The sequence below is a fragment of the Cynocephalus volans genome, chromosome 13, assembly GCF_027409185.1.
Source record: "Cynocephalus volans isolate mCynVol1 chromosome 13, mCynVol1.pri, whole genome shotgun sequence".
In the NCBI taxonomy this organism is placed as follows: domain Eukaryota; kingdom Metazoa; phylum Chordata; class Mammalia; order Dermoptera; family Cynocephalidae; genus Cynocephalus; species Cynocephalus volans.
Window position 1 is genome coordinate 78,761,088 of NC_084472.1, and position 27,794 is coordinate 78,788,881.

At 38.9% G+C, this 27,794-nt stretch overlaps 1 protein-coding gene across 1 annotated transcript in view; it reads left to right on the top strand.

Annotated features, from left to right (window-relative positions):
* Positions 1-8,763, top strand: part of GALNTL6 (polypeptide N-acetylgalactosaminyltransferase like 6) — a 1,082,002-nt gene extending 1,073,239 nt beyond the window's left edge. The window contains exon 12 of the mRNA XM_063077473.1: positions 8,596-8,763. Within this exon, the coding sequence (XP_062933543.1) occupies positions 8,596-8,763 (168 nt within the window). The remainder of the gene's footprint in view (positions 1-8,595) is intronic.
* The last annotated feature ends 19,031 nt before the right edge of the window (positions 8,764-27,794 follow it).

Genomic DNA, 27,794 nt, shown 5'->3' on the forward strand with positions numbered 1-27,794 from the left:
TTGGGGAAATGCAAATCAAAACCATATTGAGATATCATCTCACCCCAGTTAGATTGGCCAGTATCAAAAAGACAGAAAATAGCAAATGCTGGTGAGGATGTGGAGAAAGGGGAACACTCCTACATTGTTGGTGGGACTGTAAATTGGTGCAGCCTTTATGGAAAACAGTATGGAGGATCCTCAGACAACTACAGATAGAGCTGCCATACAATCCAGTAATCCCACTTCTAGGTATATACCCAAATGAGTGGAAATCATCATGTTGAAGGGATACCTGCACTGCCATGTTTATTGCAGCTGTATTTACACAATAGTCAAGACACGGAATCAATGTAAATGTCCATCAACGGACAACTTGATAAGGAAAATGTGGTATATATACACCATGGAATACTACTCTGCCATAAAAAGGAATGAAGTTTTGCCATTAACAGCAACATGGATGAAATTAGAGAAAATTATGTTAAGTGAAATAAGCCAGGGACAGAAAGATAAATAGCAAATGTCCATACTCATAAGTGGGAGCTGAAAAAAAAGAAAGAAAGATACAACCATCTTAACAGTTCTTTGAACTTTCAAAAGGAAAGAATGAAATTGAGGCCACCAGAGGTGAGAAAGGGGGACGGGGGGTGGGTTAGGAAGAAAAGGGCCACAAAAAAAGTTTTACATTGTGTAATGATAAAATAACCAAATAAATAAATTTTAAAAAGGAAAAAAGAAAAGAAAATGGGGATAATAATAGTATCTACCTTAGAAGATTATTGCAATGACTAAATAAAATTTAAATGCACCTAGAGCATGACACATAGTAAGAATTCAATTGATGATAGCTATTACTATTCCATGTGTTCAACAAGCTATCTCCTGATTTGATTTTAGCTCCCCAAGTAGGTTTACATACAGGAAAAGATGGGCTAACTTGTTGTATTTCTATACTGTACATTTCTGTACTATTTTAACAATTTAGCTATAGCTGAATACTATAATGTAAATTTCATGAGAGTGGGATTTTTATCTGCTTTCTTTCATGCAGTATTTCCAGCACCTAAAACACTATGTGGCACATACTAGGTGTTTAATTAGTATTTGTTGAATGAATGAGTAACTGAATCTAGCTTCCTGTTTGTCCACATTCACTATTTCTTCAGGTTACTTAAGCAGTTAGGTAGAAAAAACAATCAGAGAATCTGGGTAGGACATTTAGCACTGCCTGACACATAAATACACACTAGATTAAAAGCAGCTATTATTACGTTTACATGAATCCCAGCAAGTTTATTGAGAAGAGATAAAGCTATATGGACAAATGGAAAGAAGATATGGAACAGATGGGTTTCTTCTAATCATGGAGCTTTCAGTCTGAAGCAAAAGCAGACAAATACTTACATAAATTCACTGTACAGAGTGATATCAGAACATAAAACACTGGGCTCTACCCAGGTCAGAAGAATAGAAAAGGCATCTCTGACTAAGTTTTAGATGGAGAACTAAAAGATAAGTAGGAATTAAATAGGCAAAGAAAGCAATAGAGAAAAAGATCCCAGACATCCTGATCAACTTGTGCAAAGTCCCTGACGTAGGCAGGATCTAGGTTTTCATAGAAGAACAGAGAGAAACCAGTTGAAATGCATAAATGTGAAGGAAAATGATGAACTGTAAGGCCAGACATCTGGCTAGGGGCAGGGCTGTACATGACCTTGCAAGCATGCTAAGAATTTAGCTAAGAGAGCAGGAAATCTTTGAATGGTTTGAAGAGCAGGGATCTAATACATCAGCATAGATTTTTTAATGATTCAGCTGCTCTGAGGAAAATTGAGGCCAGGTCATGCACATCACTTACCTGTAGCCCAGAAAAGTCAGTGCAGGGAGCAACACACACACCAAGGGGCTTGATCAAGGCATTAAGGAGCGTTATTTCTGATTAGCCAAATTAACCACTGAGGCAGGAAGACCAATTTTTTCCTCCTCTGAGGAAGTCTACCTATCAAAGAAAAAATGGAAAAGGTAGACAGTAAGACTGCTTTGTCCTTTTTATGCTGTCAAGGTGTTATTTGCCTTCTCTCAGAGGCTGACAGTAAAAACAAGCAGCAAAAGCCTACCTAACCTGTCTTTCTTCCAGAGAGCTCAAAGGACAGCCATCTGTCAACCTCATGATTCTCCACAGCCCTAAGAGGTGGAAAACAGATTTTTTCATTCCTTATCTCATCCCACTCTGCTCCTCCCGACTCCATTCATTTTACAAATGGAAAACCTGAATCAATGACAAACTAAGTGACCATCAAAGCATAATGTCAGGGAAAAAACTAGGATTACAAACTAGTCTCACAATTCCAAGTCTTCATTTCCTCCTATACATGTTAGACACAAAAGGCATTAGACAGGAAGTTCTCTCTCACAAAAGCATTCTCTTTCATTGTATGTTCTTTTATAATTACTTTTTCTACTTACCTGGAAATGAACAGGAGAGAGTAACTCAATTCTCCCCACTTTATGTAGAGGAGCTGTCCTGAGGTCTAGTATACAGCCAGCTGCTCACTGGGCATCTAAACCTGGATGTCCTGTAAACATCTCCAGTTCATTATACCTAAAACAGAAATCATCATTCCCATGCCCAATCCTTTCTCTTTCTGCATTTCTTTCCTCAGTACTACTTTTCCTCCAATCATCCACCTCTCCCCTCCACCTCAAGCCCCACATCCTATTAATCAGAACACCCTATATGTTTACCTTCTCAAATATCCCTCAGCTCATTCCCTGGATCACCCCCAACTCATCCCCAGTGCTTTTGCTTTTGCATCAGCTGAAATCTCGGTGATTGCAGTAGCCTCTGACTGTTCTCTCTCACTGCAGCCCAATGCCTGCCTACCCCTACCACATCCTCCTCACTGCCTCCCTAAATATATTTCCATGACTCTACTGTTTCGATTCCTCCAGTGACCACTCCCCAACACTTGCATGAAAAATCAAGACCTCACATTGCACCCCAGGCTCTTCATAATGTGGTTCTTGCCTACCTCTTGGGTATCATCGTCTGAAATTCACCACTATGCTCCTTGTACTCCAGCCACAGCAAATGGCTTGCTGGTCCCCAGCACATGATCTAGCCCTCCATTACTTCTGACTTCATCTCTGACCGCTCCTGTCTCACCTTGGCTTCTTTGGTGATCTTCTACCCCACCAGGGTCGATGCCTGCTTAGGTCCCTTGCACTGCTCTTCCCTCTGTCTGGGACCCTTTTCACCCAAATATTGCATGTGTGCCCCACCTCACCCCTACCTTTAGAGCATAAGCTCCAGGAGGACAGAGATTTTTGTCTCATGAAGTTCATTGATGTATCCCAAGTACCTAAAACAGTGCCTGGCAAATAATAGGTACCCAATACATTTTTTGTTGAATAAATTGAATGCATAAATATACATGCTATGTCACATATTTTTTTCACATGTTCTTTCCTATGTCTGAAATAACCTAATTCATTCTATTCTCCTTCATCTACAATCTCATTGACAATTTTTTACTTCAAAACTTTTTTGTTTAACTTTTGGTCTTCCCTATTTCTCGGGTCAGGGGATGTGTCTTAAGTTATCTTTCTATGCCTCTTTCCTAATATATCTGAGAAAATAAAAGGCACCCTAGTAAATATTTGTTGAATTCAGCTGACTTAAATAACATTGCATATCAGGCAAAGAGCCTAAACATGTAGATCAGATACAAACTCTGACCATAATTACACAGAAAAGCTCATTTCAGAGCCATAAATTACCTTTGTTCCATACATCCTTTTGCTTAAAACGGGAAGTATTGTTCTATCCATTTTGATAATTGGTTGAGGCTGAGGCTAATTTTTGCAAGTTCTATTTTGCCAGGATTTTAGAAAACACAATTTGGTGTTGAACAGCTAGTCTCAGACCAGATGGTTAGTATGTTCTGATCCTTAGAACTGGGGATGCTCCCTGACCAAAAATAAATTAGGGGAAGGGAAGAAGAGAATCACTATTACTCAGTTACTCACATATATGCAGGACATTGTGTCAGCAATTTTACATATATTAACTCATTTTATCCTCACAACAAACTTATGAGGTATATTATTAACTACATGTTACAGATAAGTAAGCTGAGGTTCAGAGAATTAAGTAACCTGCCAGAGATCACATAACAAGTAAGTAGCATAACTGGAATTTGATCCAAGTCCCCTGTGGCCATAAATCCCAAGTAGTGATGTGGTGCTGGGTAAATCCCAACCCAGAACCACGTTACTACTGTGTGGTAGTTTTACTCTCAGAATCATCTTTCTATTCATTATGAACTTACACACTTATTTTATTATCTTTGCCTCTTTGGGGTTTGGTTCTTTTATGACAGTAAGCACAGTATGGAATGTTCTGTAACTCACTTGTTCTTTTAGAGTTCAGACCTTATGTAAGTACGGAATCTAATAAAATTTACTGCAGGCTTGAGAATGCTACAGGGCTTCACACAGAAGCCAATCAAGTCCACCGACCTGTCCTGAAGACGTGTCCCTTTCGATGAGGTCCCACCCATGCTTCTCAGTGTGGACTGATTGGCTGGCACTGGGCATTGATTATGAATGGCAGTTCAGTGATCCTGGATCTGAACTTGTCCATTTCCTGCTCAAGGATTTCTAATTTTCTTAGGCAAAAACAAAACAAAAACAAGAAACAAAGAAGTAAGCATCCAGGGAAGATGGAAGGGATGAAGTAAAATGTAATGCTGCGTTACATTGTGAACAGCCAGAGCATATGCTATGCCTTCCCTCAGGAATGAACAAAGCACAATCTAGTTAAAAGCAAAGAAAGTACATCTATCATCATCTGAACAATAAACTTGCCAACGCAGTCAGAAGCTTTTTCGGCAGACAAAACTGTATTCAGTTCTGTTACAGCATCACTGTCATGACCAATGAGATGAAGGGCAGAGGAGTGAAGAGCTGTTGCAGAGCCAGAGACGATATTCAGAGAATGATTACTTGATCTACTGACTTAATTCCAGCCAGGAAAAGCATCTAAAAGCCTGGCTGGTGGGAGAAAATATTTGCAAAATATACATCTGACAAAGGATTAATATCCAGAATATATAAGGAACTCAAACAACTTTACAAGAAGAAAACAAGCAACCCAATTAAAAAATGGGCAAAAGAGCTAAGTAGGCATTTCTCTAAGGAAGATATACAAATGACCAACAGACATATGAAAAAATGCTCAACATCACTCAGCATCCGGGAAATGCAAATCAAAACCACACTGAGATACCATCTAACCCCAGTTAGGATGGCTAAAATCCAAAAGACTCTGAACGATAAATGCTGGCGAGGTTGCAGAGAAAAAAGGAACTCTCATACATTGTTGGTGGGACTGCAAAATGGTGCAGCCTCTATGGAAAATGGTATGGAGGTTCCTCAAACAATTGCAGATAGATCTACCATACGACCCAGCTATCCCACTGTTGGGAATATACCCAGAGGAATGGAAATCATCAAGTCAAAGGTATACCTGTTCCCCAATGTTTATCGCAGCACTCTTTACAATAGCCAAGAGTTGGAACCAGCCCAAATGCCCATCATCAGATGAGTGGATACGGAAAATGTGGTACATCTACACAATGGAATACTACTCAGCTATAAAAACGAATGAAATACTGCCATTTGCAACAACATGGATGGACCTTGAGAGAATTATATTAAGTGAAACAAGTCAGGCACAGAAAGAGAAATACCACATGTTCTCACTTATTGGTGGGAGCTAAAAACTAATATATAAATTCACACGCACACACACACACACACACACACACACAAAACCGGGGGGGGGGGGAAGAAGATATAACAACCACAATTACTTGAAGTTGATACCACAAGCAAACAGAGAGGACATTGTTGGGGGGGAGGGGGGAGGGAGGGGGGAGGGAGGTTTTGGTGATGGGGAGCAATAATCAGCCACAATGTATATCGACAAAATAAAATTAAAAAAATAAAAAATAAAATAAAATAAAAGCCTGGCTGGGTAGAAACATAAAGATGACAATTATGTAGTCCCCAAGGTCAAAAGTGGAAAATGTATGCTCTGGTGAAGACTGAGGATGCTCCCATAGCTTCACCTCCAGGACCTGCTGGATGCTCCAAATACAAGGGTGAGCAGAGCTCAGTCTATAACCAGGGAACAATCAACCCGTTGATCTACTGAATATTTTGGATGGTCTCCAGTTTGACACCCTGTCGTTTGTCTCTGTCACCAGTGAACTTTGGAATAAAATGTTCATTCAATTTTACAGCTTAGAGAGGCATTAGAGATTTATCTAATCCACCCCCTCATTTTACTGATGAAGCTTCTCAGACATAGACAGATGTAGAGAGTTAAATTTTTCCATTTTTATGAGAACATGAAGTACAAGTCCAGAAAACATACTCTGAGTCGTTCAGGGTAGTGCTGAATTTGCATATTCTGCTTGGTTGTCTCTGCGAATATTCCTGCTCTTGTCAGAGCATGGGGTCCAATATGGGATCTGGAAAAAAAATATGATCATCTTACGGCTCAAAAAGTAATGTTCAGAAAAATAAAACGTTCAGAAAATCTGGTTTGGCTTTTGCATCCGCACTGAGATACACAAGCTAGTGAAAGAAAGAGAATAGAAACATGTTCTACTCCTTTTCTTTTCTCATTTTTTAGCTTCCATGAAAATATGTGTTCTGAAGGAGAAACTGTGAGCATCTGAAGGTCCCACCTGAGCTATTGACAAAGGTAGCAATAGGAAGAAATACAGATCGTGAAGAGGGGGAAAGAGGAAAATGTACGTGGAACAAAGTGAATTAGAATTTAGCAGGTCACATAGAATTTCCATGTGTGTAACAGTTTAAGAATGCTCTTTGAAAAACTGATCAGAATATATTAGGTCCATGGAGCTAAACTGGTGAAAGTTGGGGATGGGGAAGTGCATGCAAGAGCTGCTGTGAACTATGGTGGCTGCAATAGGGACTTGTGACAGCAGGCTTCTGGGACCCCAGGAAAGAAGGGTGTGTGGCAAGCTACAGAGCACATTTTCCTTCTTCCTAGAATCTGCTTCCTACCCTGCACCCCAGGGTAGGAAGGAGTTTCTCAGAGCCTTTCCATGGTGTCAGGCACCGTATAGTGAACGTAGGGGAAGCCGAAAATGGTAAGGAGATCTCTTTGTGTAAGGAAAGTAAAATCCACAGTAAACTCAGGAAACTTTGCCTTTAAAGAGAGCAGAAAAGAATAATGAGCCTTTGTGTTAGGCAATAGCTCTTTGTTTAAACTGGAAATAAAAACATGCAAACAAAATTTTCTGCAGGTTGCCTTTCTCTTTCCTCATTCTTCCTTCATGCAGTGCCTAACTATGCCAACACCCGGATCCTAAGAGGACATTAAATATTGGTTGATGATGGAGTAAGTCTCAAAATCCAGGAGCAACCCAGAAATGTTTACAAAGGGTGCCTGAGAAACTTCCAATTCTGAAAGCATTGTAAGTTTAGTAATCCTCAGTTAAAGAAAGATAACTAGAACCTCTAAACATTTCCTAAGCTAAGTAATAAAACATTACTCAATCCTAAAATTTAAGCGGTGATTTGGGTTCATTTCCCATATTGTTGGCGTTTTGTTTTTTTTTTTTAAGCATACATACCATAAGAGATAGAAGTGTGTTCATAGTTAAGTAAAGATATTTTTCTTTTAGCATTAACTTCCATTTCCGTATTTGCATAATACGAAGGTGTGTGTGTAAATAGAACCTGTTCAGATAAAGGGCTTGCTCACTGCTCAAACTTTGTGCCCTGGTAGAACTTTGATTCACTAAGCTGTTGTCTATATATTGTGGACCTAGGGCTTTTGTAAGCGAATATTGCCGCCTCCCTTTTACAGAAAGAGGTGAGAACTGCACCACTGGATACATGTTACGGCCAGAAAGGGGTTGAGAAGACACTGCAGCTGGAGAGTTAACAAATATAAGTTTGTACATTCAGCTGTTGCCTTTGTATCCCTTGTCCCCTTCCCCATATTCATCATCTGAAGAGGGCAGCTGAGCACCTAGCACTTTTGGTTCCTGTTTCTCTTGCATTTCTCTTTCCCATTAAAGGTTTAATGTGAGATAAGAAAAATTACACCTCTTCTGGTCATGTATGTGTATGTGTGTGTGCGCGCATGTGCTTATTGTTTACTGTGGACAAAATTAGTTTTTGTGTATATGTTTCTCCCCAGACAGCTATATTATTAGCTAGCAACCCTATATACTTACAATCTTCAAAATCCGAGCATGTAGCAAAATGCTCACCACAAAGCAGGAGATGAATAGATTACTTTTTCAAAAATGTATGAATGAGAGAACGAATGAATGAATTTTTGTCTCTGATTGAACCTGCTTGGAGGCCCTTAGTGCCAATGGATCCTAGGAAACCGTGTTCCATATCAGCAACTCAATCTGCTATGGTTTTATTTGGGAGCTGATCTCTTTATGCTGTGGGTATATAATGAAATATAAAATGAAATATTTTACTTGTATATATTTTAGGTTCCAACCATTCACCATGCGTTATGTCAGTCTTTTCTTTTCTTTCTGATCCTTCCAGGACAGAACATTATTCCATCCTGTGAGCAACAGCTGCATGGATTCCAACCCCGCAGAGAAGAAGATTTTCATGGCCAGATGTGACCCTCTATCTGAAACTCAGCAGTGGATTTTCGAACACATTAATATGACTGTCTTAGAAAAATTTAACCACCATGCCAGCTCATAGAAAGAAAGAAGGAAGAAAGAAAGAATGATTACCTACAGATTATAAACTAAATTTTAGCCAGCATCTGGGTCAAAGGAATCAGGAATAACATTTCCTAGATCCAAGAAGTCTGGTTTCAAGATTTGTAAATGCCATGTCAAAGTAGGTTGTCTTGAAGAACTTCCTGCATCTGAAGACCTTGGCTGAGAAACTCACCAGCTGCTTCTGAGAACTTGAGACTAGCAGTTCCCTTGCTGGCCAAGGGCAAAGATTATTTAGGGACTTTTCAAAAACACTGCTGAGTTTAAATCCTAGCATTTCTCAGGTCAAATCCTGCAGTAGTGAGTAGCTATGAATGGATCCTATTAATGGGTGGGAGGGGGGTAGAAGAGAGTGCATGACTGCTCTGACCACCTGAGGACACCACAGGTTTAGGACGAGCCACACATAAGGGGTGAGCTGTCCTCTTTGGTGCCATTCTCTGATAAGAATGGGTTAAGCAGGTTCAACCCTCAAAAGTGCTGCAGATGATTTTAGAGTGCTCATACCATCCTGTTTCCTTCTGTTTTATTTGTAAACAAGGGTGCGATATCTAATGTAAGACTTAAATTACATAATGAAATGGACTTCCAGTGTTTCCATTCTTTCGTTTTACATTTGCCATTTTCCTTTTAGAGCAGAAGTTACTTGTTCATAAAAGTTCATGCTCCATCAATCAGCTCAAGTTCTAACTCAGTGCCCTCATATGAATCCAGCTAAACACAAAAACAAACTATGCTACCAAGGTACTCCAAAGAAAGACTTCACAGAAGCAGCAAAACCACCATGTAAGATTTAGGACAGTGACTTCCCCTCAAAAAATCTATTCTCACTTTTCTATTATTTTTAGAATCTTAAAATCTGATGTTTGTCCATCAAAATTAATATAAAAATTAGTTAATATAAAAATTATTTTAAAATAATAATTTTTATTAAGGAAGGACATGGAGTAAGGTTGATATAATTTGTTTAGGAGATTCTTAAAAACAAATAAATCTACACTCCAAGTGACATGTGAAAATGGCTTGGTTCACTTCAATTCTGTTTATTCTGTTCTGGGAAATGAGAAGTGGTTTTATTTATTTATTTGTTTGTTTGGGGGGTTTTTTGGTTGTTGTTTTTTGATTTTGTTTCTGTTCTTTTATATTGTTGCTATTAATGATGTTGTTGTTTTATTTGGAAGCCCATAAAAGGAATCACCATTAATAAAGTGCTTCTAACACCATTTTCTGTGAATGGGGCAATGTTTCAGGGGTGAAGAAAGAAACAATTCAAAAACTAAATGGAATATTTAATTGTTAAAAGAATTTTTTTACCTTTCAATAATGATGGGCTGGGAGAAGAATATACAGGTATCAAGACGGGTTATGGAATAAAGAAACATGCTCATTACATATTTCTGAAGTTTTTACAGGTACAAAAATGTTTTTACTTTGCTTTTGTTGTTTTTCTTTTAATTTGGTTTTCCTGTTAATAAAAATTTATATATCATCTCGGATATAGAGCATTGAATTTCAGAACTGGGAAGACTCATAGAACCCAATCCCTTTAGTTTTTTTTAGATGAATAGCAAAAGCCCAGAGAGCCCCAACTCCTAGCAGGGCTGGTGTGTCTTCTGACCCCTGGGCGTGTGTCTTTTCTCCTGTGCTGTGTTGCTTCCCTCTGTTACCCAAGGTGGTTCTGATTATTACTCTGACTAAACTTGAAAATTTCAGTCACTTGATAAGACTATTGTGCCTCCTTGGGATGCCCACAAGTGTAGTATTCACATTTAGAAACGTTCATATAGAAGGATAGTTCAAAAAGTTCTTGGAAAGATTTATATTATCTTTCAATTCTATTTTTCATGAACTTTTGGAAGTACCCTCCTATGAAACCTCGTTTTGTAAATGTTCATGATTTTGTTCTCTCCTTGAAACCTACTCAAAATGTCCAGTTAAACTGCTCTCCTAATAGTTGGGGAAGAGTTATTTCATTATCTTTACTGATTTGTCAGGCATTCTTTTAAAGAGCTATTCTTTTTAAACTGTCACAGAGATATTTTGTATAGGTCAAGAGATCTTGAAGCATTCAAGATGAACAGTGGAGAAAATCAATAGTGAGGAATTAACCTGTGTGTTGAACAATTCTAGAGAGTGAGTGAAGATTTATCTCAAGTGTTCAGAGAGCAATCTGATTGTAGAATCAGATGAGCCTATAAAAATTCAAATTATGCCGTTTATCAATTGACTGCTATTTACAATTCTACCAAAGAGACAGCCCTCGGTTCTGCACCCCAGAAAGTCCAGGTTTGCAATGATCTCTTAGGATGCTATCATCACGGGAAGCTAGCCATAATGTGTTTGGCACTATCCTTTGAAAAAGCCAGAATATTGCATCATTTTAGTGTGGCATACAGGGATCAACCAAGATTAGTCTCCTGAATTCTGAGTAAAAGAATTCAATATAAGAAATTAAATTTTTCTTAAATTTAAAGGAAGCTTGAGACATTAAAACCAAAATTAAAACTTCAAACTATCAAGCAATTATTAAACGATTGCAAATGGGGAACAAATAAAATAAAATGAAGCCTAGAGAATCTACTCTAGAGCAGAAGGGTAAAAAGCTGCCAATAAGCACACTTAAGGAGGCATTTCCAGTACCACTGAAGGCTGAGACTTAATTTACTTGAAATTCTGCTATTACCATTCTCGGTTTTTTTGTTTGTTTTGTTTTTGTTTTGCTGTTGGCCAGTACCAGGAACTGAACCCTTCACCTTGGTGTTACAAGGCTGCACTCTAACCAACTGAGCTAACAGGCGAGCCCAACTACCATTCTGAACAGTATAAAATTACATATGTTTATATTTTTATTTGGCAAAGGTGACAGAACAGTCCTCAGAAAGGTTCTCATTCCTGGAAATAATGTGATTTGAAAATTGGACAGTAAAATACTGACCTACTCTTTTACCAGAATGGAAGGAAAAATATAAGGTTAATCTGACCTCAGAAATTGCTATTTCTCCATAATAAGAAATGGTTTTTCCAGAAGTTAGAAAACAACTAATTTTTAAATCCTTCTCACGTATTTACAGAGAAAAGGCTGTGCTGTAAAACAATTGTGAACTAATTGTGGGATTTACACTTTACCATGGCAATAACAATGTACTGGCTTCTATGTCTAATGCAGTTTAGTTAAAAATATTAATATGATCACATGTCTGTTTTAAAATGTATTCATTATATCAGAAGCCTCAGTGAATAATGCAAGTTCCAAAATTATTTTGTGAATTGATAACATAGAACTTTATACAATAAATGAATAACACATCATGAAAATGAATCTACAGTCAATGAAAGAGGGTGTTAGGCTCTTTCTTTTTATGTTTCTTGCAAAACATGAAGTCAATGCCAACACTTGACACCATTGCCTCTGGGGACTATTATATGTTTTAAAAGAAGATAACAGACAAAATATAAATAAGTAAACATCTATTTTATGCTTCTTGCTCTCACTTGAAAATTTCCTATTTCAGTCTTTTTATGACTATCTCCATAAGGAAATGGGAAAATGGGAATTTTTTATTGGAAAGATCAGCACTGTAAAGTTTATGGCAGCCCTATCAAAAGAACCAACGACACTTCAGTTATAAAGCTGGCTATCCAGCAGTCATGAAGGCCACACCTGTCACTCTGTGACATTCCTGGCCCAGGACTTCACACCCCTGAGGACTTGGAAGAGAGTTCTATGCCAAATCTGCTTGTGACTTCCTGTCTTAAGTGCTACAGAATCTTTCCCAGGAGTAGGCAGTTCCCCCGGTACTCCCCTAGGGAAGAGTGCTAGATTACATTTTTTCAGAATTTAGAACCATCCTGATAATATGACATTGTGAACATTCATATACCCCTAGGAACCTGTCTAGTGAAATCTCTTTAGGCTTCTTTCCCTGGCAGGGATATATAAGGCTATGATATGCTTACATAAGTAGATGCTGGAGATATGCTAGAAATACAGTATTTTATCTAATGCATGAGAAGTAACATCTCAAAGGGAAAATATTTTTAAGTGATTTCCTACGATTCCGGGAGTAAATATAATTGGTGAGAGGTAAATTGTGTCCCTAGACATGGGGTGTGCATAAGCCTCTCCATTCAGCTCATCGACACATTCTACCTTGCCATCATTACTCTCAGATGACACCACCAACTGTAATTACTCTCCATGTGTGAAACCGTGGCTAAGGACACTGAAGTGTGACAAGTAGCCAGTCCTTCCCACACTGCTGACATTGGAAGATTGCTCTTTGATTTATGTCTGTAGCCTTTGCTTGCAGAACCAGGAGCTGTTTGCAACTCTATTTGGTAGACTTGACATTGGCCTGAAGCTTTTATTCAAAGTCACTCATCTCTATACTTCACATTCCAGACTGGTGTGTCCGGTACTGTAGCCAACAGCTCAGGTGCGTGTTTGATACTTCACTTCAGAGAAACCTGGAAACATTTCTTCAGTCTCTCCTGCCTGAAGTTGCCCAGTTCAGTCCATGCACGGTAGCTTCCTGGGGTTTCCGCAGTCCTCCACTCCCCACATCTGCTCAGTCCAACACAGTGACATGACTGACCTCAGTACAGAAAGGCTGGTTACATTCCAGAATCCTATTGTCAGTGATTTTATTCTGACATTACCCACTTTGAGGGGGGTATTCATAACTAAGTAGCACAGGTCCTGCTTTTGCAGAAAAGTCTTGGTTTATGCCTGTTATCTGTATAATTATTAATAGTGCCCCCTTTTACTCGTAAAAGTGTCCTAGTCTGGATTGCAAACTCATATATGGTTGCCCTCTTTATAATCCACCTACCTGTTTATAATTCTTCTAGGGAAAGTTAGATACTTATAGTCTACGAGAAACCAGCTAGACTTATCACTTCCTTTCAAACAGGGCCAGACTAAAACCAGTTTATTGATAACCATCTATTGCATTTACATGGTTCTTTAAAGATGCTTAATGGAAACTTTTTAATCAAGAGTTCTAATATCCACCTAAATCTTTTTGCTGAATTAATTCTAATTAATTAATTAATTCTAATTAATTAATTAATTTTAATCTAAATGTTTGTTTCATAATTTTCAAAATTTATTTGAAATCAACTAAGTCATTTTATATTTTTCCAAGCTAAAAACAGTAGATCCCCAACATGGAGTACTAGCACATTATTAATTCTCAATATTACAGTAAAGTGTATATAGACATAGATATATACATATATATATACACACATATAGTATAATATAATATATTATATAAATTATATTTGCATTATTGAGTTTGTTTTTCAAAGCAATTTTATATTTATCATCTCATTCCACCTCTGTAGTAGATAATATTACTGTCCTTATGAAGGAACTGAAAGACTCAGAGTCAAGGGGCTTGAAAGGTCAAAGTCACAGAGCAAGTTAGCAGAGCCAGTACTACATTTAAGGCCTTCCAATAATCAGGGCTCTACTCATTCCATTCTCCATGGTACTTCATAGCTTATTACAAGGTTATTCATCCATAGCAAAACCAAATAAGCAATGTATTGAGTTACTTCAAAATAGCGTGATCACTTATTCCTCAGGGACTTTTGTTTTTAACCCTTTAATTATGTTTGTTCTCTGTACCTGTGTGTTTTGTTGGTTTTCCTGCAAGCTCATTAAAGACACCAAACTGAACCCAGGATTAGTCCCTCTTAATGAGATTTCCAGGGTACTTTTAAGCAAAGAAGTGATCAACTGAAGCTCTTTGCTTAGCTTTAGACAAAAAAGTCTAAAACAAATACTGTGTACTTTGTGATTATTAACGGGTTCAGTCCTCAGGGGAAACAACAGCCACTAAGCAAAGAATCTGTACTTTCTTTGCAGTAAGGCTCCAAACTGAACTTCTTTTGATATTCTTCTTTCTAAAAAGTTCTGTCCAGGTACGTCTTTTAGCCATTTGAAACTCTCTATATGCACTGATGAAAGTTCTCTTTACAGCAGTTTTTCTCTTCTGGGGGTACATGATAAACAGGTAGGTGTCTTAGTCTATTGGGGCTGCTATAACAAAATACCATAAACCGGGTAGTTCACAGATAAAAGAAATTTCTTTTTTAATGTTCTGGAGGCTGAAAAGTCCAACATTGAGGAATATGCAGATCTGGTGTTTGGTGAGGGTCCAGTTTCTGGTTTAGACAGCATCTTCTTGCTATGTTCTCACATGGTGGAAGGGGCAAGGGAGCTCTTGGAGGTCTCTTTTATAAGAGAACTTATCCCAAATATGAGTCTCTGCCCTCATGACCTAATCACCTCCCAAAGGCCCCACAACCTGATATTATCCCCTTGGTTAGGATTTCAACATATGAATGGGAGAGACACACAAAAATTCAGACCATAGCACTAGGTCTTTCCCCAAATCTACTAAATCAGAATTCTTGGGTAAGGCCACTAGCTATAGATAATTCTACAATTGAAGAGATAATAAATTGCTTTGTGCCCCAGCTCTTAATTTCTTCTTTTTTTTAATTGGTTATCAATATTCATGAGATACAAAGTTGATTGTCACCCCTTGTGCCCATGATGTGAGGGCCAGATTCATACTGGCAGCATACCCATTACCACAAATTGCATTTGTACCATATGTCCCCCACCCAATTATCCCCAACCTCTTTCTTCCTCCCCTTCCCCCCCCCCCACTCCACTTTGTAGCCCAAGGAATGTTCTCTCTCTCTGCAAGTCCAATTCACTACTGTGGTCTTTCTTTCCTTCCTTCTTTCTCTCTTTATTTTTTTTTTTTTTTTGACAAAGTTTTTTTTTTTTTTTTTTTTTAATTTTATTTTGTCGATATACATTGTAGCTGATTAATGCTCCCCATCACCAAAACCTCCCTCCCTCCTCCCTCCCCCCCTCCCCCCCAACAATGTCCTTTCTGTTTGCTTGTTGTATCAACTTCAAATAATTGTGGTTGTTATATCTTCTCCCCCCCCCCCCGGTTTGTGTGTGTGTGTGTGTATGTGTGTGTGTGAATTTATATATTAATGTTTAGCTCCCTCCAATAAGTGAGAACATGTGGTATTTCTCTTTCTGTGCCTGACTTGTTTCACTTAATATGATTCTCTCAAGGTCCATCCATGTTGTTGCAAATGGCAGTATTTCATTCGTTTTTATAGCTGAGTAGTATTCCATTGTGTAGATGTACCACATTTTCCGTATCCACTCATCTGATGATGGGCATTTGGGCTGGTTCCAACTCTTGGCTATTGTAAAGAGTGCTGCGATGAACATTGGGGAACAGGTATACCTTCGACTTGATGATTTCCATTCCTCTGGGTATATTCCCAACAGTGGGATGGCTGGGTCGTATGGTAGATCTATTTGCAATTGTTTAAGGAACCTCCATACCATTTTCCATAGAGGCTGCACCATTTTGCAGTCCCACCAACAATGTATGAGAGTTCCTTTTTCTCCGCAGCCTCGCCAGCATTTATCGTTCATAGTCTTTTGGATTTTAGCCATCCTAACTGGGGTTAGATGGTATCTCAATGTGGTTTTGATTTGCATTTCCCGGATGCTGAGTGATGTTGAGCATTTTTTCATATGTCTGTTGGCCATTTGGATATCTTCCTTAGAGAAATGCCTACTTAGCTCTTTTGCCCATGTTTTAATTGGGTTGCTTGTTTTCTTCTTGTAAAGTTGTTTGAGTTCCTTATATATTCTGGATATTAATCCTTTGTCAGATGTATATTTTGCAAATATTTTCTCCCACTCTGTTGGTTGTCTTTTAACTCTTTTAATTGTTTCTTTTGCTGTGCAGAAGCTTTTTAGTTTGATATAATCCCATTTGTTTATTTTTCCTTTGGTTGCCCGTGCTTTTGGGGTCGTATTCATGAAGTCTGTGCCCAGTCCTATTTCCTGAAGTGTTTCTCCTATGTTTTCTTTAAGAAGTTTTATTGTCTCAGGGTGTATATTTAAATCCTTAATCCATTTTGAGTTGATTTTAGTATACGGTGAGAGGTATGGATCTAGTTTCATTCTCCTGCATATCGATATCCAGTTATCCCAGCACCACTTGCTGAAGAGGCAGTCCCTTCCCCAGTGAATAGGCTTGGTACCTTTGTCAAAGATCAGATGGCAGTAAGTGTGTGGGTTGATTTCTGGATTCTCTATTCTATTCCATTGGTCAGTGTGTCTGTTTTTATGCCAGTACCATACTGTTTTGGTTATTATAGCTTTGTAGTATAGCTTAAAGTCAGGTAGTGTTATGCCTCCAGCTTTATTTTTTTTGCTGAGCATTGCTTTGGCTATTCGTGGTCTTTTATTGTTCCATATAAATGTCTGAATAGTTTTTTCCATTTCTGAGAAAAATGTCATTGGAATTTTGATGGGGATTGCATTGAATTTGTATATCACTTTGGGTAGTATGGACATTTTCACTATGTTGATTCTTCCAATCCAAGAGCATGGAATATCTTTCCATCTTCTTGTATCCTCTCTAATTTCTCTCAGCAGTGGTTTGTAGTTCTCATTATAGAGATTTTTCACCTCCTTGGTTAACTCAATTCCTAAGTATTTTATTTTTTTGGTGGCTATTGTAAATGGGCAGGCTTTCTTGATTTCTCCTTCTGCATGTTCACTATTGGAGAAAAGAAATGCTACTGATTTTTGTGTGTTGATTTTGTATCCTGCTACTGTGCTGAAATCATTTATCAATTCCAACAGTTTTTTTGTAGAGGTTTTAGGCTGTTCGATATATAGGATCATGTCATCTGCAAACAGGGACAGTTTGACTTCATCTTTTCCAATCTGGATGCCCTTTATTTCCTTCTCTTCTCTGATTGCTCTGGCTAGTACTTCCAACACTATGTTGAATAGGAGTGGTGAGAGTGGGCATCCTTGTCTAGTGCCTGTTCTTAAAGGAAAAGCTTTCAGCTTTTCCCCATTCAGGATGATATTGGCAGTGGGTTTGGCATATATGGCTTTAATTATGTTGAGATACTTTCCCTCTATACCTAACTTATAGAGGGTCTTTGTCATGAATGAGTGCTGAACTTTATCAAATGCTTTTTCAGCATCTATAGAGATGATCATCTGGTCCTTGTGTTTGAGTTTATTAATATGGTGTATCACATTTATTGATTTGCGTATGTTGAACCAACCTTGCATCCCTGGGATGAATCCCACTTGATCGTGATGAATAATTTTTCGTATGTGTTGCTGTATTCTGTTTGCTTGTATTTTAGTGAGGATTTTTGCATCTATATTCATCAAGGATATCGGCCTGTAGTTTTCTTTTTTGGTTATATCTTTACCTGGTTTTGGTATCAGGATGATGTTTGCTTCATAGAATGAGTTTGGGAGATTTGCGTCCGTTTCAATCTTTTGGAATAGTTTGTAAAGAATCGGTGTCAATTCCTCTTTGAATGTTTGGTAAAATTCTGCTGTGGGCTTTTCTTTGTTGGGAGCCTTCTGATAACAGCTTCAATCTCCTTTATTGTTATTGGTCTGTTCAAATTTTCTACGTCTTCACGGTTCAGTTTTGGGAGCTTGTGTGTGTCCAGAAATTTATCCATTTCCTCCAGATTTTCAAATTTGTTGGCGTATAGTTGTTTATAGTAGTCTCGAATGATTCCTTGTATTTCAGATGAATCAGTTGTAATATCGCCTTTTTCATTTCTAATTTTGGTTATTTGAGTCTTCTCTCTTCTTTTTTTTGTTAGCCATGCTAATGGTTTGTCAATTTTATTTATCTTTTCAAAAAACCAACTTTTTGATTCGTTGATCTTTTGAATTGTTTTTTGGTTTTCAATTTCATTCAGTTCTGCTCTGATCTTAATGATTTCTTTCCGTCTGCTAACTTTAGGATTGGATTGTTCTTGTTTTTCTATTTCTTTAAGGTGAAGTGTTAGGTTGTTCACTTGCCATCTTTCCATTCTTCTGAAGTGAGCATTTAATGCAATAAATTTTCCCCTCAATACTGCTTTTGCAGTATCCCACAGGTTTTGGTATGATGTATCATTGTTTTCATTAGTTTCAATAAACTTTTTGATTTCCTGCTTGATTTCTTCTTGGACCCATATGTCATTAAGTAGAATGCTGTTTAATTTCCATGTGTTTGTATAGTTTCCAGAGTTTTGTTTGTTATTAATTTCTAGTTTTAATCCATTGTGGTCTGAGAAGATACATGGGATAATTCCAATTTTTTTGAATTTATTGAGACTTGATTTGTGACCTAATATGTGATCTATCCTGGAGAATGATCCATGTGCTGATGAGAAGAATGAATATTCTGAGGTTGTTGGGTGGAATGTTCTGTAGATATCTGCCAATTCCAATTGGTCTAGAGTCTTGTTTAGATCTTGTGTTTCTCTACTGATTCTTTGCCTAGATGATCTGTCTAATATTGACAGTGGAGTGTTCAGGTCCCCTGCTATTATGGTATTAGTGTCTATTTCCTTCTTTAGGTCTAATAGAGTTTGTTTTATAAATCTGGCTGCTCCAACATTGGGTGCGTACATATTTATGATTGTTATATCTTCTTGATGGATCAGTCCTTTTATCATTAAGTAGTGTCCCTCATTGTCTCTTTTTATGGTTTTTAGTTTAAAGTCTATTTTGTCAGATATAAGAATAGCCACTCCAGCTCGTTTTTCTTTTCTGTTTGCATGGTAAATCTTTTTCCATCCTTTCACTCTTAGTCTGTGTGAATCTTTGTGGGTGAGGTGGGTCTCTTGTAGGCAGCATATAGTTGGGTCCTGCTTTTTGATCCAGTCAGCCAGTCTGTGTCTTTTAATTGGGGAATTTAAGCCTTTAACATTAAGAGTTGTTATTGAAAGGTGTTGATTTATTCCTAGCATTTTATTGGTTGTTTGGTTGTCTTAGGTGTCTTTTGTTCCTTGCTTTCTGATTTACTGTTTGGTTTCTTTGTTTGTTGGTTCCTTAGGTTGTAGATAGTGTTTTTGTTAGCTTGTTTTCTCTTCATGAATGCCATTTTTATTGTACTAGCGGGTTTAGATTTTTCTTAGGTTTTTATGGCAGTGGTAGTTATTTTTCAGGAACCAAACCCAGTACTCCCTTGAGGATTTCTTGTAAGGGTGGTCTTGTGGTAGTGAACTCCCGCAGCTTTTGTTTGTCTGAGAAATATACTATTTGCCCCTCATTTCGGAAGGATAGCCTTGCAGGGTAGAGTATTCTTGGCTGGCAATCTTTGTCTTTTAGTATTTTGAAAATATCATCCCATTCCTTTCTAGCTTTTAGGGTTTGTGATGAAAAGTCTGATGTTAACCTGATTGGGCCTCCCTTATAGGTGATTTGACGCTTCTCTCTTGCAGCTTTTAAGATTCTCTCTTTGTCTCTGAGTTTTGCCAATTTGACTATGACATGTCTTGGAGAAGGCCTTTTTGGGTTGAATACGTTTGGAGATCGTTGAGCTTCCTGGATCTGAAGATCTGTGGTTTTTCCTATACCTGGGAAGTTTTCTGCCACTATTTTGTTGAATATGTTTTCAATGGAATCTCCATTTTCCTCCCCTTCTGGAATACCCATGACTCGGATATTTGAGCGCTTGAGGTTGTCTGATATCTCTCTCAGATTTTCTTCCATGTCCTTGATTCTTTTTTCTTTCTTTTTGTCTGCTTGTGTTATTTCAAACAGCCCATCTTCAAGTTCAGAGGTTCTCTCTTCAACTTCGACAAGCCTGCTGGTTAAACTCTCCGTTGTGTTTTTTATTTCGCTGAATAACTTCTTCAGTTCAGCAAGTTCTGCTACATTTTTTTTCAGGACATTGATTTCCTTGTATATTTCCTCTTTCAGATCCTGTATACTTTTCCTCATTTCATCATGATGTCTAGCTGAGTTTTCTTGTATCTCATTCAGTTTCCTTAGAATTATCACTCGAAATTCCTTGTCAGTTATTTCAAGGGCTTCTTGTTCTATAGGATCTAGAGTATGAGATTTATTAACTTTTGGTGGTGTACTTTCTTGATTTTTTGTATTTCTGGTGTCTTTTTTTTGGTGTTTATTCATTGTGGCAGGGGGTTTCACAGTCCACCGGGTTGAGACTAATGACTAACTAGGATGTTGCTGTGGTTGCCAATTTGGTATGGCTCCCGCCGTGACTGTTCAGTTGGCCTCTAGTGTCTTGTGTGTGTGGTTGCCTCGGGTCTTGGGCTTCTCCGGGGATCCACCTTTCTGGTCAGCTTGGACTCTGCTGGGCTGGTGGATCACGTACCACAGGGTGTGTGATCTCTGTTGAGCTTTCACTTTCTGTACAGGACTTCTCCCCGTTCCGTGTGTTCTGGCCCAGGCTGTTAGATCGTGCAGTGGCGACCCCACCGGGTGTGTGGTTTCTGTCGAGTCTCCGCCTCCCTGGCTGCACGTCTCCCCCCTCTGTGCACACTGTGCTGGGCTGGGGTGTGTCTTCTGCAACCCTCGTCTATCAGCTGGGCCTTCAAGACCCTGCTCAGCACCGCCTCGCCCAGGAAGTCTACCAGGTTTCTGCTAGGCACAGACGACCGGTCTCTCTGGGTGCCTTTGTAGCACTGTGTAGATCTTTCTCGGGTCTTGTTCACCTTTGTATCCCCCCGGTATAAACCGAGTCTAGTGCCCGCCTGCAGCCTGCTCTCCGGCAGGTTCAAGCGGACCTGGGAACTCTCCTACCACACTATTCCCAACCAGAAATTCGTTAGGCTTTTTTCCAAACTGGTGGTCGCAGAGATGGTATCTGCCTCCCAGTAACAGGAAGTTTACCGGGGCGGAGTCCAGGGTGTGGTGGAGTGACAGTCGGCCCGCCCGTACTTCCTAGCCCTCCCAACACTGGTCGGGACGCCCCACACCCCCAGCCCTGCCAGAGAACCGCGGAGGGAGTGGGAGAGGAGGCCGGCCTGCAGGGTCCAGAAAGCCCCGCACCAGGCCAAGCAAATGGGCTCAGTGATGGCCGAGCAGGGCGGAGCTGCCCGCACCTGGGAAAATGGAGGCAGCACCGGGGCAGTGAGTGGCCTGGTGGTGCAGGCGGGAGCCGCATGGGCATCCACCCCCTGAACAGAGCTGTGCCAGGATCACTCACAGTGCTGTGCCAGGTCGGGTGCTCGCTCTGTCTCTGGTTTGTTGCCTTCCGTGTTCTCGGCGCGGCCGCCTCGGGCTGTTCAGTCGCGGCGCCGCTCGGGCGCTCCCAGGAATCTTCTTTAATGCCGGCCTGAAACCTCGAATCCTGAATAGGGCAGCTGGTCGCCTTCAGCGCGGCCCCCGCCTCCGGGATCCTGGCTGCATCCACAGCAGCCCTGGCGCCGTTCCCTGTTTCAAGACTCGCTTTTGCAGCTAAGAATCAGTTCTTTTCCTGCTCCACACTTCAAAGCTGTTGCCTCTAAATGAGGCAGCCTCTCCTGCCGGGGACAAAGTGGCGTTGAGCCCCCACGACCGGCCAGCAGCAGCAGTCCTCCCTTAAGAGATGGCCAGAGGAAGGTCCACAAGTTTCCCGGCTGCCTGAGGCCCAGTGGCCACCTTTTCCACCTCAGCTACTCCGCGCCAGCCGCCGCAGCCGCCGCCATCTTGAAAACTCCCCTTCTTTCTCTCTTAGCTCCCACATATGAGTGAGTACATACAGTATTTATCCCTCTGTGCTTTGCTTATTTCACTCAACATAAGTTTCTCCAGGTTCATACATGTTGTTGCAGATGTGAGTATTTCATTCTTTTTTATGGCTGAGCAGTATTCCATGGTGTACATATACCAAAGTTTCCTTATCCGATCATCCATTGATGGACATTTAGGTTGGTTCTATGTCTTGGCCATTGTAAACAGAGCTGCGATGAACATGGGAGTGCAGGTATCCCTTTGACAAGATGATTTCCATTCCTCTGTTTATATACCCAGAAATGGGATTGTACAGCTCTTAATTTCTTACCACTAATAATTCCAAGTTAATTCTCTGACATGGTTGCCTCCCTCACATATACAGACTGTAGATTTCTGGAAGAATGGTCAGTTGTAATCCAAAGCTAAATTTATATTGAGAGAAACATGCCCAAGAACATTTTATTTCAAAAATCTAGCATTTATTAGGTTGGTGATTAGCAAACTTTAGCACTGAAGTACCTGGAGGAGTTGTTAAAGCACAGATTGCTGGATGCATCCCCTGAGTGATTAAGACGGGGCCCAAGAACAGACATTTCCAAGTTCCTAGGTGATGCTGATGCTGATGATCTGGAATCCACACTCTGAAAGCCATTGTCTTAGACCAGTAGTTTCACCATTTTGAAAATACCTTTTTAAAGATCATTTTGTTAATGTTGAGTGTATATTTAAAAGCCATCTATTGGAAGTGATAAAACTCCAACCCACTCAAAATTCAAATGAGCATAACTCAACCCAATAAATATTTATAGCCAGAAGAAAGTTCCCCCCACAAAGCCCTTTAAAGTAGAATCACAGAGCTGGAAGACCAAGAATAGGTAGTATTATGGTATTATAGTAAATATCCTTTTAATCACTTAAGTTTTTCAATTAAAGTATAATGAATAGGTCAAGACCCCTACCCTAAGAGTCTAGCATTAAGCATCACTTTGACAATTTAATTATTATTGTCCCCTCCTCTGAACTGTAAGTGAACTTCATACTACTATAGAATAGTGTTGGAAATCAAAATAAGGCATAGCATAGTTAAATAATTTGTTTAGCACTGTTTTTCAGTATATTAGCCCTCCTGTCCCAGATCATGCTTTTTCTCAAGTTCTATCTTGAGAAAAGATAGTTTAATTTCTGCTGGCAAATATCTGGTCAAGCTCAATTTAAATACATTGTATAGATATGACTGAGCTACGGTTCCTCCCATCTTTGAAAACTGCTGCAAGTTTCATGAAAAGTCTTGTAAGTGTAACAATACCTCACTATTTTCAACTCAGAAATTGCTAAAAAGAAAAAACAGTTGCAGAACATAAAGAAAAGCTTAGTATTTCTGTTGTTTTGGAACTGTTGTTCTCTTGGATTTGTAACCCTCTATCCATTGAAAATAAGTACTAAAAAAATTAAGTTTATTTCTACCTCATCCCCTGCCTTCAAAAATAAGAGTTAATTGGAGGGTTTTTTTTCATTTTTTTTTTTTCTTTTCAGTTTATTTAAATTTCAGCCTTAATGGTGCACAGAGAAATTATCCACATTATTTTTTAAAATATTTTTCTGTTATTTGTGTGTATACTAAGGATGCCTGAAAAAGGGTGTATGGGAAAAGGCATTTCACTTTACTGATGTTTGCTATTCAAATTTTTATCACCCAGCAAATTGTTTGTTATGAAATTGATAGTGTGGTTTTGTCCCAATAATCCAAGCAACATGTGTTCAGATTATATGGTGAAAAAATGCAGCAGATGCAAAAACTCCTTCTAGGGTCAAAATCTAGGCAGTCCATCTCAAATCAAAAAGATAAACTTCTATGATCAATACCTTCAATTCTTGTTAAAGAGAGTAAGAAGCAAAAAAAAAAAAAAAAAACTGAGGTCCTATCCAGCACTCTTCATTCTAGTAAATAAGGAGGGGAGTAAAGGAGGTGGAAAGTACCCAGGAGTGGCTTTGGGAAAGAGAAAAAGAAAGAAACAGCCATGCTTTACTGCTTCAGATGATTTTTTTTTTTTTTTAATGTCCTAGAGGAAGCAGCAGGGAAGTGTCGGAGTGACTGAAATGTCAAAGAAATAATCTCACAAAAGAAATGCTGCACTTGAAGCAAGAAGCCACTTCTCATTAATATCCACCCGCTAGCAAACGGTGAGGGTCAGGCACACATATATGCTCCCAAACAGCTTTCAGTCGAAAAACGAGGACTAATAAAGAAAGGGGAACTCAAACAAGTGCTAAATAACTAGGCAGAGTCAGTCATTGAAACGTTTAAAATAAGACAATCTCTGGGTCAATTCGTCTGGATAATAAATGCCTCTGCTTGAGAAAGGACATCGAGTTGAGGTTCTTTCATTGTGAAGGACGGGAAGGACTTAACCAGAGGAGAGCTAATGACCTTGTTTCTGCATTCCTCAGACATCAGGCGGCTGCCAGAAAACCGCTTGTGGGTTTGAGGCTGTGATGGTTTAAAATGGCCAGGGAGAACGGCTATGAAACAAAATGAGCTGCAGCTTTGGCGGCAGCTTCTAAAGATGTTGATGAATATCATGGGCGGCATGGAGCACGGCAACACGCCTTGCACTGTCTGCTGCCAGAGCTGAGCCACCGGCCGAGATGCAAGGCTCTTTGAGAAAGTGTTGTCTCCTCTCGTTTCTTTTTAAATGCTTCCCTATTTCTATAGACCCTAGCACATTTCCTCCAAGAAAGTTCAAACATCAAATGGATGAAATTCCTTTAGAGACTTCAGGAAGTCAGAGGATCTTTCTTGGTGTAAATAGAAATGTTAGAACAGCAAAATCCCCAATCTTCCCTCCCGTCTTGTTTTGTGTGTCTTTTCTCCCAAACTAGAATAAACTGTTTCAGGCAATGGCAGCAGCTTGGTCTTTTTCTCTGAAGATTCCACACTCTTTCTAAGTTTAATTCAATAAATGTTTGTTAAGTACCAATGCAAGTTAGGCTTCGTGTTTAGACCAAAAGGTGTAAACAGCTAGGGAAAAAAATGTCTGGTTAGTTCACAAGAGACAACTGCTGCAGCCCTTCTCTCCTATTTGAAATTGGGCAAAGATTTAATCCCTGTAAGCTTTCCTCTCAGGATTTTGATAATCATGATATATGATAATGAACATGAAATTGATTTGTAACTTGCAAAGCAAAATGTAAGTGAAAGGTATTCATATTTAATGAAACTCTGTCCTCTAGCAGTTTACAATTTGGCAAAGTGATTCTTAGATAGGGTGACCTTATCATTTATTTGATGGATTTTGGACATGGCCGGCACCATGTGCACACAATAAGCACCAGCACGAAATAGCCACCAGCCCCATCTTCCACTCCAGCACCGAGCCCCTCCCCACTTCCCTTTAGGAGAAGCCTCCTGACTTAGAAACAACTTTCCGGCTTCTGCATGAGCACAGTTCTCCACCCAGTTACATCAACCTAGTGGCCCCTCCCTCCCCGTACATTTAGCTCCCCAAAGCTAATATAAACCCTTGCAAACACATTGTTGCTGCTGTCCCCATTTTCAGGGCAGCCCCAGGCTGCCTGCCACTTTGAGCACCCCAGCAGATTCTCTTCCTTTAATAAAGCTTGAATGGTACCCAGCATCTCAGCTCACTTTCTTTCATTATTGTGAAAACCAGAAAATTTCAGAGAGTGGAATGAGGTGTTATTAATAATTATGGAGGAAAAACAGATGGAAACTAGGACTGGGGAAACTGGAACATATGATAATCCTCTTAAAGACACTGAACAAAAGATTGGCAGACAAGATAAAATATTAAAATAGAATCCACAGAGCCAATATTTAGGGCTTCATGAAGTGGATTTGAGTTTGAGTAACTGGATTCTCTTATTGGGAAATTCCTTGAAATCATGTAGGCTGTGTGTGGCTCTATTTTGCTATGTTTAAGTTTGAGCATTAAGCTTTATCTAACATAAAATCGTTCTTGTGCTTTTATGGCTGGATTAAAATATCTACACTATTCACTGCTTGAAAATGTCTCTATAACCTTTATTCATCAAATCAGGGTATCAAAATAACATTACAATAACCAGCTTAATTTAAAGTATATAAATAAAAAACTTACAAAAGTGCTTTTAAAAAGATACATAGTCTACTCTGTTTTGATATGCAATTATGTACACTTAATTAAAAAGTAAAGAAAAATGAAAGCACAGCTTACAAAACAATTTAATTATTAAATACCTTCCACAGTATTAAAATTGTTATTTTGTAATCTTTTTTATGTATATTGCCAATAAAATTGTTCTACTTGATAAATGAGGATTTTGTAAGGAAGCTGCTGTCAGGGAATTTAGCAATAAAACAAAACCATGAAGAAGACATTAGCTTTTTATTGCTAATTTACTTCCTTGGGTTTGCATTGCACCAGAGTAATTCCTCTTTCAAAGTGTGGTAATAAGGTCTGATAGACTTACCTGATAAATATGCCCCATCTTCAGTATGTGAGATGAGCTGTGTTTGTTCAATTTTACTACATTCTGAGACAAATGAAATTGCAAAAAGGCTGCTATGAAATGAAGCTATTTTCTACAGGGTTTGTTCCTGACAAGCTATATTGCAGCCACAGCAAAAATGAGAATGAATCATCTGAAATACAACCAAACAAAACAAACAAAAAACAACAAACAAAAAATAAGTGTAAGGCTCCTAAATGCTACTCCTGCAATAGACCTGTGGAGACAGAAACTATTTAGTCTAAAATATGTATATATTAAATGCTTAATTTTCTGTTGTTGAATGGACAGATGGATGGCAGGAATAATGCCTACTTTCCTGTACTACTTTCAGTATTTCTTATAACTCAACATTAAAAATGGAAAGCAGAGATTGAGAAAATGAGAGCAAGAGAGAGAGAGATGGACAGAAAATGAGAGAGGGAGAAAAGTAATATAAATGGAAGCCCACATTCTAAAGCATAAAGAAGGTACTTAACTGGATATTTTGATTATTATGGTGCATCGTTTTATAATTGCTGCTCCAAAAACATATTGAGTGACATGCAAAATATACCCCGCTGGGCAGTGGGCAGGAAAAAAAAGTCTCCGTAAAAGAGCACAAATCCTTGTCTGCACTGAACCTCTGATGGCTCTGAGCTGCTTTAACTCTCTCATGCAGTTTTCTCTTTGGAAGAAACACATGAAAAGACCACGTTCCTCTTCCCAGCTCATACTGACTTTTTTATCCCATTCTAAATGTGTATAGTAATAATATTCACTAGGGATTATCAGTAGTTAGATAAAGGAATATGAGAAAAAGAGGGGGAAAAAATCCAGTACAAGCTGAGAAAAATACCAATTATATATGGAGTTTCTATTTATTGATGGAAATGGCAAATATATGTAGATATGAGGCAAATATTCATCTTAGTGGCTTAGACCTCACTAAAACTAAGGTGGGA